Raw genomic sequence first — 24,830 nt, forward strand, 5'->3', positions numbered from 1 at the left:
CTCTTTTTTTTGGCCTTCATGAAGAAACGATGCTTCTGTTTGTCAAGGCAAAGGCAGCTAGGTGGTGCAGTGGATTGAGGACTGGGCCTAGATTCAGAAAAAACCTATACAATAACAAATATAAGGGATTCTATCATCATCAAAAAATCTTTAAAGGAATTAATAATATTGATAATATTAATGCTAATTATATATCTACTGTCTTGAGTCCAAAATTCTCCAAAAATTTAATATATTTGATATATAATAGTTGATATGTGTATATGTGTGTCTATACATATGTGTGTGTGTGTGTGTGTGTGTGTGTAAATATATACAAAATTTTATTTTTCAACAACTATGGATTGTACTAGTGGGTACATACTCTTCTCTAGCCTATTCCACCCCTGCCTTCTCTGCTTGGAGTACCACTTCTCCAGTAGTAATCTGGACTCTGAACCCTGGTATCTTGGCTCTAATAGAGCTTTGGTCTTATCTTTCCAGGAGAAGGTTGCCATGACCAGCTCCAGCTGATGGTAACCAGTGCATATCTCCACCCCATTCTGGCTCTCCTTCTTCTTTTCCCATTACATCATCTCCCTGATATAAGGTCAGACACAACAACCTTTTCCATTAGGATGGCAAGTTCCTTGAAGGCAGGGCAGGGACAATCTTGCTTGTATTTGCTTCCCCAGAACTTAGCGCAGTGCCTGTCCTAAAGTAAACACTTTACAAATGCTCTCTCGTGAATTACTTTTTGCACACAGTAAACTAATAAACTATCATAGTATAATCATAAAACTTTAGAGCTAGGAGACTTAAGGCATACTTAAAGAATATGACTTCTTTCTTCATGAAATGGGAAGGTTTTAGGGGGAAGGAGAAAATAATGCAGAATATTGTCCTGTAATCACTGTTAAACATTTTTATTGTGCAGAATTGTAGCCTTTTACAGTACATGCAGGATAAAAAAGTGTAAAATATATCAGTAAGCATATAGTATTGTAAATGTCTTGGATCAGCAGTCCATTTTTTATTCGGGACTACAGATCTATGTGAAACAGACATCTCTTAGGATAAACAGTTTATACATTGAATCAACAAGGCTATTTCCAAAGTGATTTTCATCATACGAAGATAAAATATTTTATGTTTACATTCTTGACATGATGTGTTCTTATACTGCAAAATATCTAAAATAGTACACTTTCAGTTATGTACATAGTAAAAAAGTAAAACTCTATCCATGCCAGTGTCTGTTTTAAATGTTAAAAAAAAAAGTTAATAGGTTGGTAATTTATGTGCCAGAAAAAAAAAATGGAAGCTGCATTTGGTCAAGCAGATTTCCAATGTATATATGGGGGAAAAACTCAACCAGTATAAGTACAAATAACTCAAAAGGCAAAAGCATGCTATTAGCACTAGGAACAAAGCTTTCCACGGTACCAGGCAGCTTTCCGTACAATTCAGATTAATGGTGAGATTCCTCAGTTTGAGTTCAGAAGGAGCTGAACTTATTCCAGCAAAATTACCTTGATGTCTTGTTCCCCCTTTCCCCCTCCCCACCCTCTGCCAAAGCTTTTTGTCAGCCTTTAAGAGGCTTGTCTCTAAACACAGTAATGTTTGGATATGGGCAAAAGCTCCTGGGGTGGGGGTGAGTTGGGGTATCACAGCATAACAACGTGTTGCACATGCTTTATTTTGAAGGGGTCACATTTTGCAACACTTGACAGTCTCACATAATAGATTCCATTAAGACATCACTTCCTGATGCCTATGGATCAGCTAAAAGAGCAGAGGACAATGTCGACCTGCTAAACCACCCTTGTGATGAATTAGTTTGGACTCAGCAAAGCGTGAATATTCCTGAAAATAAACTGTGAGCTAAACAGCATGCTGACCTTGCTTGGCTGGTAAGAGACTCTAAAAGCTGGCTTCAGCCACTGACAGCTCAGAGTGGACCTGGTCTCAGTCGTCCACTTTGATTCTCTTCCTAGGACTGACCCTGACTTGACTTGATAGGAACAACTGGAGAGAAACTGCAGGATAACAGCACAGACATTACCTTAGGCAGACACTGTAGCTCAGAGTCAGAAACAGGCTAGGAGAACAACGTAATGTGATTTTCTCACTTTGATCTTCACTGAAGCTGCTGACCTTCTAATAAAAGCTGACAAATAGGCAGCATTCAAGAGGGAGATTATGAAGAAAAAAAAAAACAGGAAGGCACTTCATATGTCTCTTTCATGAGGATAATAAAATTAAGGCACAGGAAATACATAGGTCAAAATTTCAAAATCAGTATGGCAACAGTTGGGTAGCATGAATGTAGGAGATTAGCCAATTCTTGTCAACTCCATCTCTGTCTGTTGGTAGACAAAATCAGACCATTTAAGTGAACAGCTGCAGTCCACTGACAGACAGTGGACAATGGAAAAAAAGAACATTTATTAAAGACCTGCCAACATACCCTGTATATTCTGCAGTAGTAGCTTAAAACTGCCCACAATATAATGATCAACATTCTAGAGTGGGAAAGCACTTTATTTTTTATTTTGAAGTTCTTCATTATATTAATGTCAATTTCTCTTACAAGAATGAACACTCCTATCTATTTGTTTCTTAGTGGAATGATAATGCATGCATAAGGAATGAGAAAGGTTTAGGAGTTAGGGTTGGTTTAAGAAATGCAGATTGCTAAGAAGTACAAAACAGTTTCCAAGAGGGATAAATGGTAAGAATGAAAACTGAGCAAGTGATTTTTTTGTTCTGGGTCAAGATACTGATAACTTGCCATTGTACAAGCAGCTGGAAACTTGAAATTGGCACCAAGAAAATAAGAACAAAAAAGAATCAGGTGGACTTTTCTCCTTGAAATGTTATTTATATTTCCTTCTGTACGGTGATCCGGATCTTGCTGAATAGCTTGCCCACAGCCTCAAAGAGCGGGTCACAGAAGGTGTGGATGCAGATTGAATAGATCCGGCCAATACACTGGATCTCAATCAGGTAGCTCTTGATGCATGGCACAACTGCCCAGATGTGCAAGAAGGAAAGAATGGCAAAGTAAATGCCCCAGATGAGTGCCATTGGTATGCCGAAGAGTGCAGTGAGCAAGCGGTAAAACCAGTATTTTGTCACAGTGAAGGTGGTAAAGCTTGCCTTCCAGATCCCATCAAAGCTGTGTGTCCCTTCTGGTTCTGCTATCACATCTTCAAAATCAATCTAAAAAGAAGGAAGAAGTTAGTAAGTTAGATGAAAAGCCAAAAAGGAAAAGACCCCTAACACTTATAATATGTTATTCCATCAACAAATATTCAGTGCTTAGTATGCATATGGCACCACAGCTTTGGGTACTAACTTTGAGTGATAAGAAGAGTGAAAATATCATCCTTGCTCCCAAGGGCAAGGATCTAGGTAGGGGAGATGTGTTAAATAGCAATTCAAAAATATAAAACATGGTTTAAAGCAGAACTTTCTTTTTTAAAAAATTAACTTATTTTGATTTATCAACAATCACTTCCATAAGCTTTTGAGTTTTAAATTTTTCTCCCCCTCCCTCCCTACCTCCCTCCCCAAGATGGCATGCAATCTGATATAGGCTATACATATACATTCCTATTAAACATATTTTCACATTAGTGATGTTGTAAGAATTAGAACTAATAGGAGGAGCCACCAGAAAGAGGAAACAAAACAGAAGAAAAAAATAACAAATAATATGCTTCGATCTGCATTCAAACTCCATAGTTCTTTCTTTGGATGTGGATAGCATTTTCCATTATGAGGCCTTTGGAGATGTCTTAGATCCTTGTATTGCTGAGAAGGGCTAAGTCTATCAATATTAGTCATCGCACAATGTGGCTGTTACTGTGTACAACGTTCTCCAGGTTCAAAGCAGAACTTTCTTAATTGCCAAATGCATAACGATTCACTATGTGCCATAAGGGCAAAGGAAGGAGAGATCACAGAGGATGGGAATGGTGGGGACATCTGTATTGAGGTGGTAGAACTCCAGCTAGGCCTTGATGATTGAGGAGAATTTGCATAGACAAAGCCAAAGGAAAGGTCAACATGAACAGAAGCACAGAGGCAGACCTAGGACACTTGGGTTTGGGTGTAGGGTGAAGAGCGTTAATAAATAAGCAACATGGCTGGAGAGTAAAGAGAGTAATAGGAAGTTAGTCTAGAATGGCAAGTTGAAGCCAGGTTTTGAATGACAGAGAGAGACACACGCAAGTTAAACAGTTTGAAGTAGTAGGAACTGTAAGTAGCACCATGACCATAGGAATGGACAAAAGAGACTGAGAATTACAAAGGAAGACCCAACAAGACTTATTGAAAGGAGTATTGAGAGTGAAGAGTCATAAGCAACTCAAGTTTTAAGCCAGGGTGATGGAAAGATATGAAGAAGAGTCCACTTAAAATTGATATTGGTGAGGTTATGACATGCATTTATTTGTTAAACAAATATTTACTAAACTCATTATATGAAGAGCATGTATGAGAGATATAGATAGGATGTTGGATAAATGCTTACTATATGACAGACAATGATAAATCTGAGTTTCTTCTTTGAAGAGTCTTACAACCAAATAATCTGAGACTCATAAAAAGGTCCACAAATTTATATAGAACAGTAAGTCAACATCTGAGGAATACTCTTGAAATATAAATTAGACTTTCAGTAGTCTCATATATATGGGTTGGCGCATTGTAAATGCTTAATAAATGTTATTAATTTGTCATATAGATGCTTAAAGTTTTTAACAAATTGAGCTGTATTTTTTTAAAAATCACACATTTTGACTTAGTTTAATCCCTGAGAAAAAGATAGGCCAGGGGAAGCCTAAGTAGTTGGCAAAGGAAGTTATATTTAGGGGGTCCAACACTCTGCCAAGACATGGAAGCATGCTTCTCTATCTTATTTTAGGAGTTCTTAACTTCAAGTCTGGGGATAGATTTCAAGGGTTCCATGGTCTTGAATGGGAAAATTACAGCTTTATTTCAATACGCTTGGTTTCCTTTATAATCGTACACATTTTGTTTTATTCATTTGAAAGCACTTAAGGTCAACTAAAATGATCTCTCTCAAATCTATTCCTCCATACTTCAAATATCCTTTATATCTTCCTCCATTTCTTTTCCTCTCTTTAATGTCTCAGAAGAAAATATGGACTTCCTCTTTTGGAGGCTAAATTCTGTCATCTCTTTCTATGGTTTCATCTTTTCCCAACTCCTTCAAGGCCTTTTCCCCAACAATCATCCCCCCCCTTTCTTCTGAATTTCAGTTTCTCCCTCTCCTTCTTAAAAGAGGTCCATAGACTCCACCAGACTGCCAAAGTAGGGCATGACACAAAAATTTTTAAGAATGCTTGGCCTCATAAGTTGCTGCCTCCTCAGTTTCTGATGCACCTCAGTCCAAGAATGGTGAGGTTGGAAGCCTACAATGACCCCTCCCTCTTTTTTTAATGAAAAAAAGTTTGTCAGTGAAAAACTAGGACCCAGTACCCTCTCCTAGGACCTCAGAGAGGACAGTGGATTTGGGGAAAGAACCAAGAAGTCACTACAAAGCCATCTCTGAAAAGTAGTATTCTTTTAAATTTGAAAAAAAAAGATGTCACTTCTCAAATTTCCAAGTTATGTTTCCATTGCATGCTGTTATTTACTCTTTTCCTAGATGCTGAAAATTCAATTTATAAGATAAAAATGTTTATTACATGAATTGACTGAAATGGATTAATTGTAGTTTGATTTTAAAGGAGGCATTTATGTAGACCCAGACTTAGTTGTATTTATTAACACATGGCTGTTTTACAATTTCCTTAATGGACTGAGCACTGGATTTGGCATCAGACCTTCAAATCCATAAAGACTTGATACTTTCAGTCTATGCCATAATGGATAAGTAACTTAACCTTTCTGACCTTAGTTTCCTCATATATAAAATAAGAGATGGTTTGATTGTGTGACCTCTAAGCCTATTTTTATACCTAAATTACCATGAACCTGTAAATGAGCTAAATTAAATTTGATAAACATTCATTAAGCACTTATTAATTGCAAGATGCTATCCAAGATAGTGGAAATATGAAGGTGAAATATAATGGTAATTTCCTCCCTCAAAGAGTTTATAATCTAGTGAAGAAGATTAAGAAATAGACACATTTAACAATAATATAACAGCAAAAGGAAGACTGCCTTATACTTGAGGAGGCAGAGATTACTTCTAGTAGTAGGGATGAGGGAAGCTTTCATAGGAAAGGAAGCATTTAAATTGGGCTCTCAAGGAAGTACTGGAATGGAATCCACTCCAGGAAAAATCAGCAAGGTAAACAAATCAATCAATCAACCAATTGATAAACATGTATTAAGCACATACTATGTGCCAGAGCGTATGTTTGGCGCTGGCGATACAAAAAGAGGCAAAAGACAATCTCAACCCTCAAAGAACTTACGATTCTAATGGCCAAGAGTGGCAGGAAAACTGTTGGTGGGGAGGTGGGGGCCTTGGGGAGGTTGTAAACTAGTGAGTGATTTAGTTTAATTGCAACATATAGTATGTAAAAAAGAAATCAGGAGTGAGCTAGAACTAGAAAGGATAGAGAGTGGAGGGCCTTGAATGCCAGAATAAGAAATTTATACTTTATTTGGTAAGCAGTGGGGAGCCATGGAAGATTTTTTTGTTTTTTTAACAAAGAATCAACGTATAAAGGCAATGGATTAGGGCATTTGAGTAGCAGAGGAGATCTTTAAACAAAGTCTCTAAGGAGAAATTGTGCTTCAGGTAAGGGTTAGAGTAGATGACTTCTGAGATCCCTTCCAACTCAAAGATGTTACTATTTTAGACACTGGGAAAGATGAATAAAGCATAGTCCCCACACTCAGAAGAAAACAGATTAACCTATTTTTAAGAAGCTTTTTTCTTTTTTAGAACAATGGAAAGAATGCTGAGTTTTGAGTCAGAGGATAAGGGTACAGATCCTAGCTCTGCCACTTATTACCCTTGTGATCAGACTTCATAAAGTCCCTGTCATCTTACTTCACATTTTGGGAATCAGTTTTCTCTTCTGTAAAGCAGGTGAATTGAATAAGCTGAGCTCTGAATCCCCTTCAGCTCTATTATCCTATGAACTGTTTTGTGGTTTCCAATAGCCAAAGAATTCATCACCTTGTAAGCAAACTTTAGGTGATATGCCTCTTTGTACTTAATCATACTAATTCTTGGGTGGGAGACACTGAATGGTATTCAAAGCCCTTCTGAGTTTGATCTAATCTGTTAGAGCTGTCATAACATTAGGGTAGCACTTTTCTGGAGCTATAATCTTAGTGGGTCACTTAAAGTGACTCCACATAATTCAGGTAGTCAGAAAGAAAATATAATTTTTTTTGGTAAACAATCAACAAGTTTTAGTAAGCTCTCACTAGGTGCCAGGGATATAGAAGAAGGCAAAAATACTGTCCTTGACCTGAAGGCACTTAAAATGCTAATGGAGAAGACAATATGCTAATTACTGTGTATGCTATGTCATGGATCAAGTCTCTGAAGCAGTAGATGTCAATAGGGATATGAGAAGTGAAAATAAAGCAATGTAGCTGGTCTCTTTAAATATATGTACCAGAACTTATGCAACCAAATTAGTGTTTTACTTCCATTATAGAAGGCTATATACTTCTTCCAATAATAGTTCCATTAGTTTAAGGATTTAGTGAACTCCCCTTTCGAAAAAGCTGGACAAACCAATCAGACCAAGTCAATCTGACTTCTTTGTCAGACCTCACATTTGCCCAAAAAAGAGTATGACCCACAGGAGAACACTGTACACAGTAACAGCCACATTGTGTGATGACTAACTTGGATAGACTTAGCTCTTCTCAGCAATACAAGGATCTAAGACTTATGATGGAAAATGCTGTCCACATCCAGAGAATGAACTATGGAGTCTGAATGCAGATCAAAGCATACTATTTGCGCTCTCTCTCTCTCTCTCTCTTTTCTGTCTTGTTTCTTCTTTCTTGTGGTTCCTCCCATTGTTCTAACTCTTCTTTACAAAATGACTAATGTGAAAATATGTGTAGTAAGAATGTATATGTAGAGCCTATATCAGATTGCATGCTGTCTTGGAGAGGGGCAAGGGGAGGGAGGCAGAGAAAATTTAAAACTCAAAAACTTATGGAAGTGGATGTGGAAAACTAAAAATAAATTAATTAATTTAAAAAAAGAGTATGACCCAGCTTGGTCACCCACTGGTACATTGGATCTAAATGATGACTGAACTGAACACAAAAACCAACTTCACCCATAAAAGGTGAATAGTTTTCACCCTTGAGAATATTACTAATAATGTGCTGTCTCTGAAAGAAACTGCTTTCCACCCCCCCAAAAAAAAAGATCAAACAATGTCTTGAGCGATGGAAGCATCTTTGGGAATAAGTGTTTAGATTCCCAAGGGGATTATGAAGTATAATATTCATGCAGATGTTTAAATTCTCCTTTAAGGTCAACTAAAATGATCTCTCTCAACTCTATTCCTCTGAACTTCAAATATTCGTTATGTTTTCCTCCATCTCTTTTCCTTTCTCTAATGTCTCAGAGGAAATTATAGCCTTTCTCCTTGCTGAAGCTAATTCTATCGCCTGTCTTTGATTTCATCTTTTTCCATCTCTTTATAGGCCTTTTTCTTCTAACAATCTCCCCCCACCCTTTCTCCTGAATTTCAGTTTCTCCCTCTTCTTAAAAGTATGTTCAAATCTCCCATCCTAAGGGAAAAAAAAATAAATCTACAAATCCTCCCAAACCTTGCCTTACCCAGCTTATATCTTTCTTCATGCAAGTCTCCTAAAGACTTCTGAGATAGTTCTGCATGAGGCTATTAAATATGATTTCTCCATCTTATGAACATGTTACCTATGTACAGCTAGAATTATGAAAACCTAAGAAAGGTACACGCTGAAAGATATTCAGGCAGTATGTGCCTTATCTTGCACACTTCCATTAGAAGCAATTCTCATCAAGGACAGCTGTCTAATTTAGCAGTAATCCAGGCACAGGATTCATGCTTCAACACTATGGTTAAAGAACAGCGCAGCCAGTCTTGAATCTTGGTGTATTATCTATATACCAGGATCTAGGGTTAGCCTTAAGAGAAACTGGCTTTGGATTCCTTCACTTTCTTTAAGCAATCCAATATTTCATCAATGATATATTTTTATATCGTCCCTTGGCTTCCAAAGTTCCATTTCCTGTGATATCTTATTCAGGCATGCTCTTATTATCTAACATCATCTAGACTTATTTTATCCCCTTCACTTTCATACAAACAATTTATCCTGTATCCCTTGGAGCTCCCACTCCTCATTATCAGATGGCTAGCTAATGTAATTAACTGAACTATGATCATATTTAGAGATGGGGAAAAATTCGAATTCACCCAAGCATATGTCTATGAGCATAGCTAAAGGCCAAATTGGGCCCATACCTGTAATTTCCTCAGCATAGGGATAGTGAACTCCCAATTTGGGAACTTTCATCAACAGATACAAGCAGGCCAATTATTTGTACCTTATAGTCTCAGAGAGTTGCTTGTGACACTGAATAATCACATGGTTTATCTATGGTCACACAGCTAGTATGTGTTAAAGATGAGAATTGGATCCAGGTGTTCCTTCCTCAAAACCTTGCCCTCTATTCACCACCCCAAAATGTCCTCTGCCTCTTTAAGATATCACACTTATTTAACAGGGAACTTTCCAATAAAATACCTTAACTCAAAGGAGCTATCAAAATGGTGGCAATTTTGACTAGACTAATGGAGGACATATTTGGGGCAGGCAGGGAAGATTTTCTAGCACCCCTTTTGGGTATAGATGGCCTTGCTGGAAACAGTTGCTTTGCTCATCTGTATGAAAAAAGGGCATCTCTTTATTGTTTGCTAAGAGACTGACCATTACACATGCCACTTAGTAACTTGGCCTAGGAACAGCTACGTAGGAGGTTATGCTGCCCTTTAGTGGAATGCCTTCTTTTTCAGTACTATAATTTATAGAACACACTACCCCACTGGCAAGAATCAGTCTACAATCCTATGAGATCAAAGGGATGAATGTGCTGTGATGATACTTCTTTGTCTTTAGAGTTGCTTTATAAGGAATCAACAGTTTATACTTCTGGTCTTTATAAATGCCATCAAATATCTTTGTGCAACATACTGGCTCATGATACTACAATTCAGACGCACATATTACCAAAACCTGGGAGTGGACGTCAAGGAAAGTAATCTATCTTGGTATGTTTTGATAATATTTGGCCAATGTGGCCAATCTCGGAAGATTGCATCCTGTTAACAAATACATCTGAAGGCAATATTTTTAAAAATGGTTTATATGTGAACATGAATGAAAAACAGTATCAGCCCATTTTTCATTGTCTCAGAACCTGGATATTTCATTTCTGAATAAGAAATGTTCAGGAAAGAAACTTTAAGTACAGTTGGAGTTTCACTGGCGACTTAGACCTGCACATTCCACCTCTATGGGAAAAGATTCCTTTCCAAACATAGATGGTAAAATGTGACTGTAGAAGAGACATAAGACATATACCAACCACTTCTAATTCTACCTATCTAGACAGAGAACATCTCTGCCAGCTGCTACAGTAGGTGTGCCTCTCGCCATCTGGGAATTTCATGTGGATTGTCTCTGTCAAATTTTTAATCTCAGGGAGCTTCTCCCTCCTATGTAGTATGCTGCTGGGTCACCTCCCGCCACCCCCACCCCAACTACTGTTTAATCAGTATATTCAGGGAATATAAATTAATGTAAATATTATAGTCAACATAACCTGTTAGGAAGCTAAACCTGCTGCAAAATAAATCATTTACTATGTTGAGGACCTAAATAGAAATTATTTTATTATCCATTATCTTGGACTATCTGTGATATTCTCTTTTAAACATTGAGTCAGTTTTTCTATCCATGAAAAAAAGAGTATGAGTATGCAAATGACTAATATGTAACTCAATGATTATATACTGGCATTTGTGATTCTACAATAGCTCATTTTCTACTCATGTCCTTTACTTCCCCTGTAGTACCAGAAATAGTATAGATTTATATTATTATTGTTTATGACAGAAACACTCTAAAGGCACTGTTTCATAGTGGGTAGAATACTGAGCTTGGAGGCAGGACTCGGTTCAAATCCTAACTCCAATACTTTATAATCCTGGGTATTTCATTTAGCTTGTGTGTGAATAGCTTATTTACTAAGTAATAAATAGGTTGCAATGTGTGTTGATGGAAAGAATTCTGTGGGAGCTCTCACCCTAGGAAATCAGATAGTTTGAAACGTTTATTTTTAGATATTCTAATCACAGAATAAGCTAACCTTTAATAACATAACTGTAACCTGTAATGTAAAAAAGGCCTAAAAAGTTCACATATACACTTGTCTTATTACAGTATTTCAAGGCCGATCATAAGAAGAACATTTGATCCAATTATAATCTTCCTCCTTTATTTGCCAGGCATCTTTTCAACATGTGAAATTCTCTTTGAAGTCACTGTGATGCATGTTTATCGTATGTGTGAGAAATAAGGAAAGACAAAGACAGCATAGCACAAATAAATAAAGGAGGGAGGGAGGGAAGGGAAGAGAGAAAGGAGAGGAGAGGAGAGGAGAGAGGGGTACCTCTTCCTGTTTTCCCAGTTAATATATAGGCCAGTCATTCACCGGCCCTATATGGGGTTTTCTTGGCAAAAATACTGAAGTGGTTTGCCATTTCCTTCAGTAGGTTAAGGCAAATAGAGGTTATGTGACTTGCCCAGGGTCACACAGCTAATGAAGTCTGAAGCCAGATTTGAACTCGGGTCTTCTCTAGTACAGACTCAGTGCTTTATCCACTGAACCATCTAGCTGCCTCTAATACATAACTTAGACTGCTCCAATTATAGAACTGTATGTGGAAGAAGGTTGGGGTTGTTTCCCAAGCTTCAGTTTGGTAGCTACTGCTGATAAAGCACTTAGCAGCGCCTGGCACATAGTAGGCACTTAATAAATGGTTAATGATTGATTTATACTCCCACTAAGACACTATTATCAGGGCCAGCCTACAGCAAAATTAATATGTGACATATGCCTTTAGCACAGCCACTCTCTGTATGACGTCCCTCTTTGCTGGCCTCATTCCCCGTATACTTTAGTAGTTAACGTCAGCTGCCCAGGCCCTTTCGCTATACTAGTCCATCCAGGTCTCTTCTTCCTAGAAGTGTCTCATGTACCGGATCTCTATCTTCTTATTCTTCATGATCAAACTTCACCTTTCCTATGCGTGTCACCTAAAAACTGTGCATGAGTGCTAGATATTAATTAATCTGATAAACTAATGGAAGTTAATCTGATACACTAACTTAAAGTAATTTGGGCAGTAAGAAGAAGAACTTCACCCTCAAGTCCCAATTTATACTTTACAGGGTTGCTGCAAGGGGACAGAATGGTCTGATGGCTAGTGTGCTTGGCTTAGAGTCAAGGAGTCCCAGCTTCAAATCCTTCCCTTGACTCTTACAACCCATGTAACTAAAGGTCATTGAACCTTTCTATGACTCAGTGTTCTCGTCACTAAATAAGGGGCTTCCCCTTATCACCTCTAAGGTCACTTACAGCCTTAAATCTATGGTCCTATAAAAAAATCTTTATAAATCTCCAAGAGCTATATGAATGAGAATGATTATTATTGTTATTCTTATTGCTTTCAAAGTGTTGCTTTCCTATATAAATGGGAATGATTATTATTATTGCTTTCAGTGTTTTACTTTCCTATATAAATGAGAATGATTATTATTGTTATTATTATTGCTATCTATGTGCTGCTCTCCTAAACAATTACAATCTCTCCTCACTCTATACACATATACACAGGTGTGTGTCTATATATACACACAAACATTTACACATATACATCTACATGTATGTTTACATGAACATATGTGTAGATATATGGTCTCACATTTTAAAAGGAGTTTTCTGTACCTCTGTTTTTAACTCACAGGAATAACCAATAAGAATTTCTGGCTCTTTGACAGGGAGACCTTTTGGTACCCTTCAAACTACACTATGTGTATGACTACCTACTCTGTTTACTAATGAGGTTGAATATGGACTCTGGGAAGCAGAATTAGCTCATTGCTGGCAAGCAGAACAGCATTAGACCTCATCACCATTGTGCACACAATGGCCAAATATACAAAAGCTACTGAAGCCCCAATGGCCGTATGTCATTATTGGATCATGCATCATAGCAGTGACCCCAAGTGAAAGCGACTCTTGGTGATTGTTTTCTAGGTTTTAAAGGCAATCACCCTAGTTCTCAGATTTTGATTCTCTTGCTACAAAATGAGTGGAAAAATGAATTACTACAGGATACTTCGCACCTTTAATATTTAAATCATATTTATCTTCTTAGGATAGCCACGATCCTCATTCTCAGATTTCAGGCCTTTTTCAAAGTCCTCAAAACTATTCTCAATAATATGGCTATTTGGCTTCCTGACCATTTTTATTTCTCAGGGCCTAGGGCAGATAACACTGTTTTGCATTTTTTTTAAAAGGTAGTCAAGGGCTATAAACACCAGGACTAGTTAGTTCTAGGCCACAAGATAGCAAGCCTCTTTATAAACCTAAAGAGTGTAGTTTATCTTGTGCCAATGTGCTTATTATAAAAAGCATTTATTGAGTAGCTCATTGGGCTTGGCTATGTACAAAGCCTTCTACTTATCTTTTGTCTCTGCCCTCCCTCCCTTCTCTTAGGCATCTGGTGTCAATTGGGTGACACTTAATGTTGGTGAGTGTCATCAAATTGATAAGAAGAAACAAAGAGTGGCCAACAGTATAAAAATAGGATAGGTGGAGGTCAGATTTTCTATAATGGGCCAGTGGAGAGAAAATAGTAGGAGGACACTAAGAGTGAAGAAGCCAGCCTGGAAACTGAGTTGGACAGGCAGGGCACAACCTAGTCTAATTGTTCAGGTCCACAAATATTTGTGTGCATGTGTACACATTTGCTCATGCACACGCATATATATGTAATAACCATTTTATGCATGTGCATAGAATAACTCCAGACCTTCAAAAAACTGAAAAATACTCAGGGATGAATTTCATTTGCATCATTTTTATCTGTCTAAAGTTTGTTTTCTACAAAGTGTCGGCATTCCTGTAAGGTCTGGCTGAAGCCAGAGACCTCTTTCACTATAGTCTGTGTTTACGCTAGGGAATTTGTTATTCTGTAACCTGCTGGGTGTGTCATGAAACAGATATGAATGATTATAATGCTAATGCAAATAAAAGCTCTTTCATTTCTAACAAGGACACAAGAAAAGGAAATGTCTTCACTGTTTCAAGGGTAGAGGTTGTTTAGCATACTCATTTGTTTGGCCCAAAGCTTTTAAACACTCCCGACTTCTGTTTGCTGTCTACAATGCACTTCCTGACTGCAAAGGGTCTTTGTTTCCTACCATTCAGTTCAGTAAAGATAGAGTTATTAAGAGTTTCAGTCTTACTTCATTGCATGAATATGTTCCCCTCCTTTGCTTTGGGTCTGTTTATTAAACAAATATTAAATGAATGAAATAAATCTCTGCAGGTTTGAACACAGCTTGGCATGTGAGGGAAATGATACTTAGCACTTACATTCTTGTGAGGTCTGTAGAAAGATAACTGCTACTTTTGAAACATAACTAAGGCAGAAAGAGCATGATGCTGCTTGATACTTTTAAAAAATTACCAGATCCTCAAATAAGATTTTTTTTTTTTTGCCTATGGAAAGCATTGTAATGTGTGTCCTGAGCAAAAGGCATCCTCTAGTGTGTGTGTGTGTGTGTGTGTGTGTGTGTGTGTGTGTGTGTGTGTGTATGATGAGACTTCTCTCTGTCAGGCACACACAGACCAGAGGACACAGGCTCAAGGGCATTATTGGGTAGGAGCAGAGTTATACAAGGGAGATAACAAGCGAACTGAAAAATTTGTTAAGTATTGCTAGCATCCTCTAAATTTTGACTCACCCTTAGTTGCAGCTGTGATCATTACTCAAAAGACAGAATCTATGTGCTCTAGTTTGTTAGATTAGCATAGAATAGCATATCCAACTCAAATGTAATAGATGTAGATATTTTTCCAATTATAAAATTATACATTTTATATTTATAAAATTATAAAGCTAGAGGTTCAGACACATTTGCAAGCTGGAATAAAGTTTCACTAATTGGATTATCTGGGTAGTACCTTCCTTTTCATTCAAATAGTATTAAGAGAAGATGGAAAAGGTGAAATGAGGGAATAGTAAAGGAGAAATAGAGGGTTAGTGATGGGAGAGTTGTTGCTGAGAGTGGGCAAGGGATATAGAGGAAAAGAAACAAATCAATACCAACTGTGCTTTAGAATCATTATTAGAAAAGGATAAACATGTCATTAAACTTCTTTGCTTATGTGCGAAAAGAGGGAAATAATTTGAGTAACTTAATGCAGCTGTTGGAATTTGAATCAGTTTTCCTCTATATCTAATTGCTCAATTAAGCCTATCATCCTCAACAACTTCTTACTGGGGAATTCTCTCATTTGGGTATCAACTGAATTGTGCTTTTCCATATTCTGCTATTTTGAATCAATGGAATCATTTTTTACCAAAACTACATTTTTGGTCCACATAAATTCAGACTGTCATGACACTCTTCCCAAATACAGGTTCAAAACACGCCAATGTCATACTTCTGTGTTTCTAATTTATACTCCATTACCCCAAGTATATCCACTTGGGAGCAGAGAGATGGTTGGGAGAACTCATAGGGATCACAGGAATTCATCTGATCACAGATTATAATATTATTTCATGGAATTCATTCATATCAAATGAATTTGATATTCATTTCTTTGCATGTACTTGACTAATCTAGGGAAGCAGTGAGTTGATTTTATTTTTTACTTTGCTTCAAAAACTTAGGCAATATCCTCAATAAAATGATGTTCCTGAGAACAGTAAGATGGTGGGGGAATGAAATAGCATTTATTCCAACTATAACTTAGCTATTTCATTTACTTCCAGAATCATGTGTGCAGATTTAGTGGTAAGACGTAAAAAACATAGAGGGTCCTGAATGCCAGACTTTGTAAAGACCAGAAAGAAGCAGGCTCCTGAGCACAGGAAGAGGGAAAAATCTGACTCAAAGTAACCCTGATGAAAAAGTAGAGGGTGCATCAGTGCTGCTTATTAACTGCAACTCTGAGTCATCTGATCCTATTGCTTACAGATGGGCTGTAAAATGTAGAAAGGCCATACTGGTTGGATGTCTTTGACAACTGTCAGTATTCAGAGGATTCTGAGCATGTGGTCTTTAGAGACTTTTAAAGAAGATCATTGTTTTAAGTGAAGCCCTGAGATTGCCCACTTCAGCTTTGAAGGAACAAGGTCTTTCACTTTGGTTATAAAGAAATGGAATAGAAATGTTGGAACCAAATTTGGAACAGAAACTCTGCTCCATCTTAAAGAGCAAACAGCCAGTTTGGAGGCAAGAGCAATAAAAAGGAAAACCACATAACTTTGAACTCAGATTTGGGCAAAAGATCAAGAGGGGAAATGAACTTCAATTATTTACTCTTGTACAGTACCAAGTGTTTATTCACAGTATATTTGCAGTTTTAAAGTCAGCATATAATCTATTAATGGCTAGAGGTCTTGACTGATAATTTCATGAAATCTAACAGTTTGAACATGAAAAGTCTGTCTCTGAGGGCATTGTCATTTATTGGCAGGATTCTAAGCATGCATAATGACTGTGATAATATCAACAACAATAAAAATAAATGTTAAAGACAATTCTCTATGCCACTGCCCCAGATGATTATGCAGTTACCATAGCCTTGAATATTTCCTGGAGTCCAATATAAATAGGATAATGGAATCTTAAAACTGGAAAGAACTGTAGTGGTCATTCATTCTAAGCTCCTAGTTTTAGAGATAAGGAAATTGAGCCCCAAAGAAGTTTAATGATTGGCCCAAGGCCACAGAGCTATTAAGTGGCAGATCTAGGACTAAAACCCAAGAGACCTCCCTGTCCAATAATCTTTTCACTGTGATACATCACCTTTTGGTACACTATTTGCTTCACTGACAACTCAAATTAAGTGTGACTAAAACAAAGCAGCTCATCCTCCCCTTTGATTTCTTTCCTATACCCCAACTATTCTGAAGACAGGGAAATATAGTCATATCACAGACCCTCCCAAGCAAGACACCTGGAAATCATTTTCAATTTTTCCCAGTCCTTTACTCCAAATAGACAGTCTTTACCAAATCAACTAATTCATCAAGTAATCTACAAGTACTTGTTGAGGGTCTCCTACATGCCAAAATTGTTATAGCATCTTTGTTTTTATCATCTTCCAAATACGTCTCTGTACTCTTCATCATTTACTACAATGACGTCAGTCTAGCTCTTACTTATCACCTAGACTACTGCAGCCAATTAGTCAATAGATTCTCTATAGGACTCACTTCCTGCTAATCTGCAGTTACCAACAACATGCCTTGGAGAAGCTCTCTTTTCTTTTTCCTTCTAAGTTTTCTCCATTTCTTCCAGGTAAACTCATTTTGACATTGTCTTTATCTAATCATCACTTTCCTACTTCTGACTCCATTGCCTGAAGTTGTAACTTAAACTTGGAATACCACCCTCGAATTCATGGCCTTCACAGCTCTGGTGATTCAGGAAATTTGCTCCAATAGAGGCTGCTGCACAATTAAGACACTACCCAATTATGTGTATTGCTCATTCCATCCTGGCCAGGCTTTTTAAATCCAAGTACAAAGGGTAGGAAAGGAGATTCTAATTTGCAAAAAACAAAACAAAACAAAAATCCCCCAAAACAAAACCTTGCAGAGGACATGTCTTCTGGGGTTTCTAACAGCTTATTCATCTTCCTTTTAGGGAGGCAGGGGAAAAAGATACACAAAATGGAAAGGTGGCAGAATCAGGCTGAATGGATATTATAGGATATTTTAGGATATTCTTTAAAAAAATACCTTGGCCTCAAAATTCAGCAAAATCCAAGGAATATTTTTGTCATATTTAGAATACAAGTCACAAATGCCATTCTTTAGTGAATGATATTCCCAATACCCTTAGCCAGTTAAAAAAAAATAATTTTTGAACCAGATCATGCCTCCATCCCCAACCAAATCATGGATATGTAGGTTAAGTTTTACTTATGGGTCTAAAAATCACAAAATAAACACTCTATTCCTAAGCCATGTGATATTACAATGGGGGTTTATGAAAGCTGCAAGGCTGGGTGAATTTGTAATGTGTAGGAGGGAGTAGATGGTGAGGCTTGCCATCATAACATTTCATGCTGACCTTTTGGGTACTTACAATATGTGCATTTTGCACAGAATTCAACTTCTCCATGTTTGCTATTTACACTCTCAACCCCTGCTCAGCAGAGATTTTTTTTTCATCAACTATCTTCTATCTCAAGAACCCAAACTCAAGAACCAGCCCAAAGAATGAATGTGATCAGCTATCCCACCACAAAGACAGTGTCATTTTACTTTACAGGGATGTTTGTTAAAATAGAATTCATTCAATGTTTTGTTGTGAGGTACTAAAGAAGTTGGATAGAGACAGAGGCTTCCTTACAGAGATTTCAACTGACAGATAATCTAGGACTTCCCTTGGTAAACTGTTTCTGAGTTTAATCACACACTGCTGGAAAGTTCTAATTTATGCCTAATCCTCATGGTCAGGGATTTTGCTCTGCAGTGCAAAAGACCTGGGTTGAAATCTTGCCTCAGACACTTAATTGCTATGTGACTCTGAGCAAGTCACTTAACATGCTTGTGTCTCAGTTTCCTCATTGATGAGGGAGTCAGACTAGATGGCCTCTAATGTCCAATTCAATTCCAAATTTACAATGTGATTATCCCTCAGTTTGTTTTCTGTGGAGATGGATTACACCTAGGCAGTTCCATCTTCCGAATTCTCATAAGAACCCCTTAGTAATAACTGAAGTCACAGAATCATAGGATTATAATTTTAGAGCTGGGTAGGACCCTAGAATTAATCTTGTCCAGACTGTTTCCTTTATAGATGAGGACCCTGAGAGCCTGAGGGGTCAAGTGAATGGCTCCCAAATCACACAAGTAACAAGGAGCAGTCTAGCCTCCACAAAGTGCTTCCATGGCTCTAATCTTTCTTATAAATCCCTTGGAATTTTCCACAGGCTTGTCACATTAACTGTCAAGCATAAACAGTGCACACTTGTCAAATGAATATCAGCTCATAAACATAATTATAGACAAGTCCAACATGAGTATAAATAAGACCTGTATATATTTATGTACATACATATATACAAATAGTTATTTCACATAATCTAAAACCAAATCAATTCTCTATACTACACTACTCTCTATTCATTTGCCATTATCTTTATGTCCTTGGAGAGGCAGCTTGACAGTTGATAGAGTTGCCCTGGGAGCCAGAAACTGGCTTGGGTTCAAATGACACATACTGTCTGTGTAACCCTGGGCAAGTCACTTAAGTTTTCAGAGTTCTAAGAAATCTTCTATGACTCTTGCAGAGAACGTGCAGATCAACATTGATGGGGAAGCTTCCTTCATCGCTTTTTGGTTCCTCTTCTTTGGAATGTTCATAATGTATTTACATTCATCATGAAATGCAGAAAGCCAGAACAGCAAACAGTTGCTCCAGTGAGACCCAATCAAGACCAAGTAAAGCAAATCCTGAACAAGATTTAAAACATCTTGAGTTTTAAAACATTTAAAAACATCTTTAAAATATTTGAGTCACACTTTGCTTTTTAAAGTAGCAGCATTGGTTTCTGAAGGAACAATTGCCAAGCTACTATCAGTGATATTCGAAAGATCATTGAAAATAGCAGAGGAACTGCAGGACCAGAGAAGAGCAAATGCCCCGAAAGAGAACAGAATAAGCAAATGATAGGTCAATGACCTTTACTTCAATTCCTGGGAAAATTTTAGAACAGATCATTTATACATTTATATAGCACTTTCTGTGTGTCTAGCACTGTGCTAAGCACTTTACACAATTATCTCATTTGATCTTCGCAACAACTCTAGGAGGTAGGTGCTATTATTGTCAACTCCATTTTACACATAAATGACTTGCACAGGGTCACACAACTAATAAGTGTCTGAGGCTGGATTTGAACTCAAGTCTTCCTGGCTCCAGGCTCTCTACACACTGCACCACCTAGCTGATCCACTAAAGGAATTGTCAGTGAATAACTAGAAAAGGAAGTGGGAATTACAGCATGGCTTCATTAAGAATAGGTCATATCAGACAGGTTAACTTTGTTTCATTTTTTGATAGGGTTAATGAACTGATAGCTAAGGGAACTATGGATATAGTTTACCTAGGTTTCAGTCAAACATCTGATAAAATGTACAAAATTATTCTTGTGGAAAAGATTGTTGTTGCTCAGTTGTTTAGTTACATCTGACTCGTTGTGATCCTAAAGACCATAGCACACCAGACCTTTCCATCCTCCACTATATCTCAAAGTCTGTCCAAGTTCATATTCATTGTTTCCATGACACTATCTATCCATCTAATCCTCTGATATCCGCTTTTCCTTTTGCCTTCCATCTTTCCCATCACCAGGATCTCTTCTCATGAGTCCTATCTTCTCATTATGTGTTAAAGGATTTAAGTTTCAGTTTTAGTATTTGACTTTCCAGTGAATAGTCTGAATTAATTTCTTTAAGTATTAACTGATTTTCTCTCCTTGCTGTCCAAGGGGCTTTCAAAAGTCCTCTCCAGCACCACAATCTAATAGCATTGAAAAGCTCAGCTTTTCTTATAGTCCAGTTCTCACAGTCATACACAGGAGAAACTAATAATAAGACAGTTATATGGATTTGCAATTGGTTGAATGACCAGACTCAGAGTAATTGTTAATGTTTCAATGTCAACTTGCCTGGGTAGACTTTAGTAGCAATATAGTTATCACATTTCAAAAGGGAAAGAATACAACTGATTCTACACTACCAAGTAGGCTAAATCCTAGTGAACTGAAACCTGGGTGAGGCCAAAGTGAGCATGAAGGGTCCTGAGGAGACCTGTCATTCAGGATAGGTACAATCAGGGGGATATCTCAGTGATCTGCACTTGGTCCAGTGCCATTTATCCTTTTTATCAATGACTTGGAGAAAGGCACAGATGTCATGCTCATCAAATTGTACAGAAGACACAAAGGTGGAAGAGATTCTTAAAACACCATGTTAGAATCAGGACCTAAAAAGATCTCAATGGACTTAAATATTGGACTGAATCTGATGAGATGAAATCCAACTTAAATTTGGGCTCAAGAAATCAACTTCATACATAGAGGATTTGGAGGTGGTGGTAGAAAATAGTTAGACAGTAGTTAGTCCAAAGAGGATTTAGGAATTTTAAGGAGTTGTAAGCTCAGTGTGAATCAGCTGTGTGTTACAGCAGCCAAAAAAAGCGAATGTAATCATGAGCTGCATTCAGAGGCATAGTTCCCAAGAATAAGGATAGTCCTTCTGTATTCTGCCCTGGTCAGACCATATCTGAAGTATACTAAAGTTGAGGAAGGATATTGATAATCTGGAGATTATCCAGAGGAACCCAAGATGGCAAATAGCCTTGAGTCCATGTTATTTGAAGGTCAGCTGATGGGATTAGAAATGTTTAGACTGGAGAAGGAAACATACTGAGAGAATATAAATACTATCTTTATTTTTGAAGGGTTGTAGTGTGGAAGAGGATCATTGAAGCATAAATATAGAACTGGAAATGACACAAGAGGACATTGAATCCAACCCCATCATTCTGTGGATGAGGGAATCCAAGGCACACAGATTATAAGTGTCTGAGATAGGAATATAAATTCAGGTCTTCCTGACTCCAAGGCCAAAGCTCTCTCATCAATATTCCATGTTAAACTTGTTTAACCAGGAACAATGGGTAGAGGTTACAAAGGGATACATTTTGGCTTGATTTCCGGAAAAGAACTTAGTAATAATTAGAGCTGTTTAAAAGTGGAATGGGTGCCTCAACTGCTGGTGGGTTTCCCTGTAGTTATGGGTTAAATTAGGTAGATGTTGAAGTCCCTTGTAATTTTCAGTTCTCTGTGATTCTCCAATTGTGGATTTCTTATGATCAACCCCTAGTAAATAAAATTTTAGCTTTATTTTCAATACCTACAGGTGGTAAAAATTGATGAAGGGAAGAGAAGCAGATCTGATAGAATGAAATGTTTTTGTGAACTTTCAGGGTGAAATTATGATGTCTCATGATAATCTTTGGCTATCATAGACTTTATTAGCAATATGATGATTACATTTCCAAATGGAAGGAGTACAACTGATTTTAAATTACCCAGTAGACTAAATATAGGGAACTTAAACCTGGATAAGGGCAAAGTGAGCATGAAGGTCCTGGTTACCATTACCAAAGGTTATCATTCAGGGTAGGTGGATCAAGAATTTGGGATCGGTAATCCAAACTTCTTTTAACTCCAAATACATATAAATTAACTTTTAAACTTTAAACAAAACTTTCCTATACTAATTTTGATTTGAACATAAGGAGGAGGGATATGAGCTAGGAAAATTAAAAAGAGTGAATGTGAGAACAGACATATCTTGAATAATGGTAGCATGGTTTGAGGGTAAATAATTAAGGACTAGAATACAGTGTAGGGCATTGAGATGAATACTAGTTACTATATTACTAATTAATAATAATGAACATCCTAACGAATTCAACCAAATTGTACTGGAAGTAGGCCATTATAATAAACTGAAATGTTGACCACAACCACCCATAGATAACGGTGACCCAGAAAAATTTAACAGCATTTAGATAGATATTCTAACACTCAATGTTCATAATCTCCAAACCACATATAACAAAAAGGTTTGAATATATAGAGATCTAACAGAGGAGATCAAAGTCATGTAGGAACAAGATAAGTGTATATCATCCCAGTTATCCTTTCTGCCATTGGTGCTGTGGTCTCACTGAACCTACAAAAGATGAACTTACATCCTAATGCTTTTATTCAACTACCAAAAATTATTTTGTACACTTATCTATTGAACATTACGTATAAAAGGAGACTTGTTTCAGGATTATTTTGCTCTGAGCCTAATTGAAAAGGACATGAATAACATAGTAATAACTAACATTTACATGGTAATTTAGGGTTGTCAAAATTCTGTCTCTGCAATCTCAGTTTATCCTCACCAACATGGTTAGGGCTATTATTAACTCCATTTTCTAGATAAGGAAAGAGACTCAGAGACTTAAGTGATGAGCCAAGGATCACACATGCTCTGGGGGGACAGAAGAGAACACATTCTCTCTTCAGGAAAGATCTGGGAATAATCTGTGTCTCCTTAAGAAGTCATTCACAGACTGTACAACCAGAGTAAGACCATGTTTTAATACCACTCCAAAGAATGTCTTTGCTACAAATCTCATAAATGCTAAAGTATGTTAGAGAAAAATCACTGGAAAAAGGGGCAATACTTAGTATCGGGAGAGAGGATGAGAGGCTCTGTCCATCCTACTCTTGGTTGGTCATTTGCCTGCTTTTGCTTGCTTATTCATTTAGTTGTGTCTCACTCTTTGTGACCCCATTTGGGGTTTTCTTGGCAAAGATATTGGAATGGTTTGCCATTTCCTCCTCTAGCTCATCTTACAGATGAAGAACTGAGGTAAATAGGCTTAAGTGACTGGACCAGGGTCACACAGCTAGTAAGTGTCTGAGACAAGATTTGAACTCAGGAAGATCAGTCTTTCTCACTCTAGGACCGGAACTCTATCCACTGCACCACCTAGTTGCCCTTTGCCTGCTCATATGTGGAATAAATAACGTACTATAACTTCTGTACATTTAAAGCAGCAGGCAGAGAGTAACTGCTCTGACCCTCTAGAAACTGTTTGACAATAATGGCATCATTGGAATTTCTGCTGTCTGCTTGGTGGTCAGACTCTGCTGGTCATATTTTCTGGAAAGGCCAATATTATACCACTGTATTCTAGCCTTAGACTAGGCTTTGGGGCCTCCTTGTGCCATCTTGAACTTGAAAAAAATGAATTCATTAAAATAAAATTTATTTTCTCCATATAAATATGAAGGTTTGTTTTAACTTTATTTTGTTTAGAGGGCTGGATTTATTTTTTTTCTCTCTTACTACTTACAATTAAAAAAATGTTGCCATTATGAAGGAACCCAACAATACCATCTTAGAGCATTAAAAAGTAAACCCTTCCTCACAAAAAAATCTTTAATTATTAAAAATTATTTCATTGTCAGGTAAAGATCAGAACACATATGATTATTCTTTTTTCATTGTAGTATCTGAGAAACAAAGTCTAGTAAAGTTAGTCATCAGGATTCCTAGCTTTTTTAGCTAAATAAATTTGTTCCCTAATGGAGGAGAGATCTGATATCCTAAAACATGAGTGAATTTCAGCCAAAGCAATTCATTTCCATGACATTTTCATATGTACATGTCCTGTTGCATACTATTACTCATAAGGTAGAAAAAGAAAACAATGATCTATGATTTACAGAACACTGTAGTTCTTTTGAAAGATTAATGATAGTTTTCAGATTGTGCTGTTGTGTTTGTTCATTACTTTTGGCATTTGTGCTTGAGAACATGCACAATTCCTGGGGATCAAATGCCAGAGAAACAACTCTTAGAATTAACATGGAATTTTCCCCCCTAGAATTAAAAACAAGACTTTGTTTGGTCAGTTTCCTGTGTAGGGAAAGAAAA

General features: G+C 37.2%; 1 protein-coding gene across 2 annotated transcripts in view; it reads right to left on the reverse strand.

The window, feature by feature from the left end:
• Positions 1 to 889: 889 nt before the first annotated feature.
• The window catches only part of CAV1 (caveolin 1), a 47,235-nt gene continuing 23,294 nt past the window's right edge, over positions 890 to 24,830 (reverse strand). For both annotated transcript variants that reach the window (XM_020979314.2, XM_020979315.2), the window contains exon 3: positions 890 to 3,204. In XM_020979314.2, coding sequence (XP_020834973.1) covers positions 2,863 to 3,204 — 342 coding nt within the window. In that variant the 3' untranslated portion in view covers positions 890 to 2,862. The remainder of the gene's footprint in view (positions 3,205 to 24,830) is intronic.

This window comes from Phascolarctos cinereus, unplaced genomic scaffold (genome assembly GCF_003287225.1).
Source record: "Phascolarctos cinereus isolate Bilbo 61053 unplaced genomic scaffold, phaCin_HiC Scaffold_1;HRSCAF=81, whole genome shotgun sequence".
NCBI lineage: Eukaryota > Metazoa > Chordata > Mammalia > Diprotodontia > Phascolarctidae > Phascolarctos > Phascolarctos cinereus.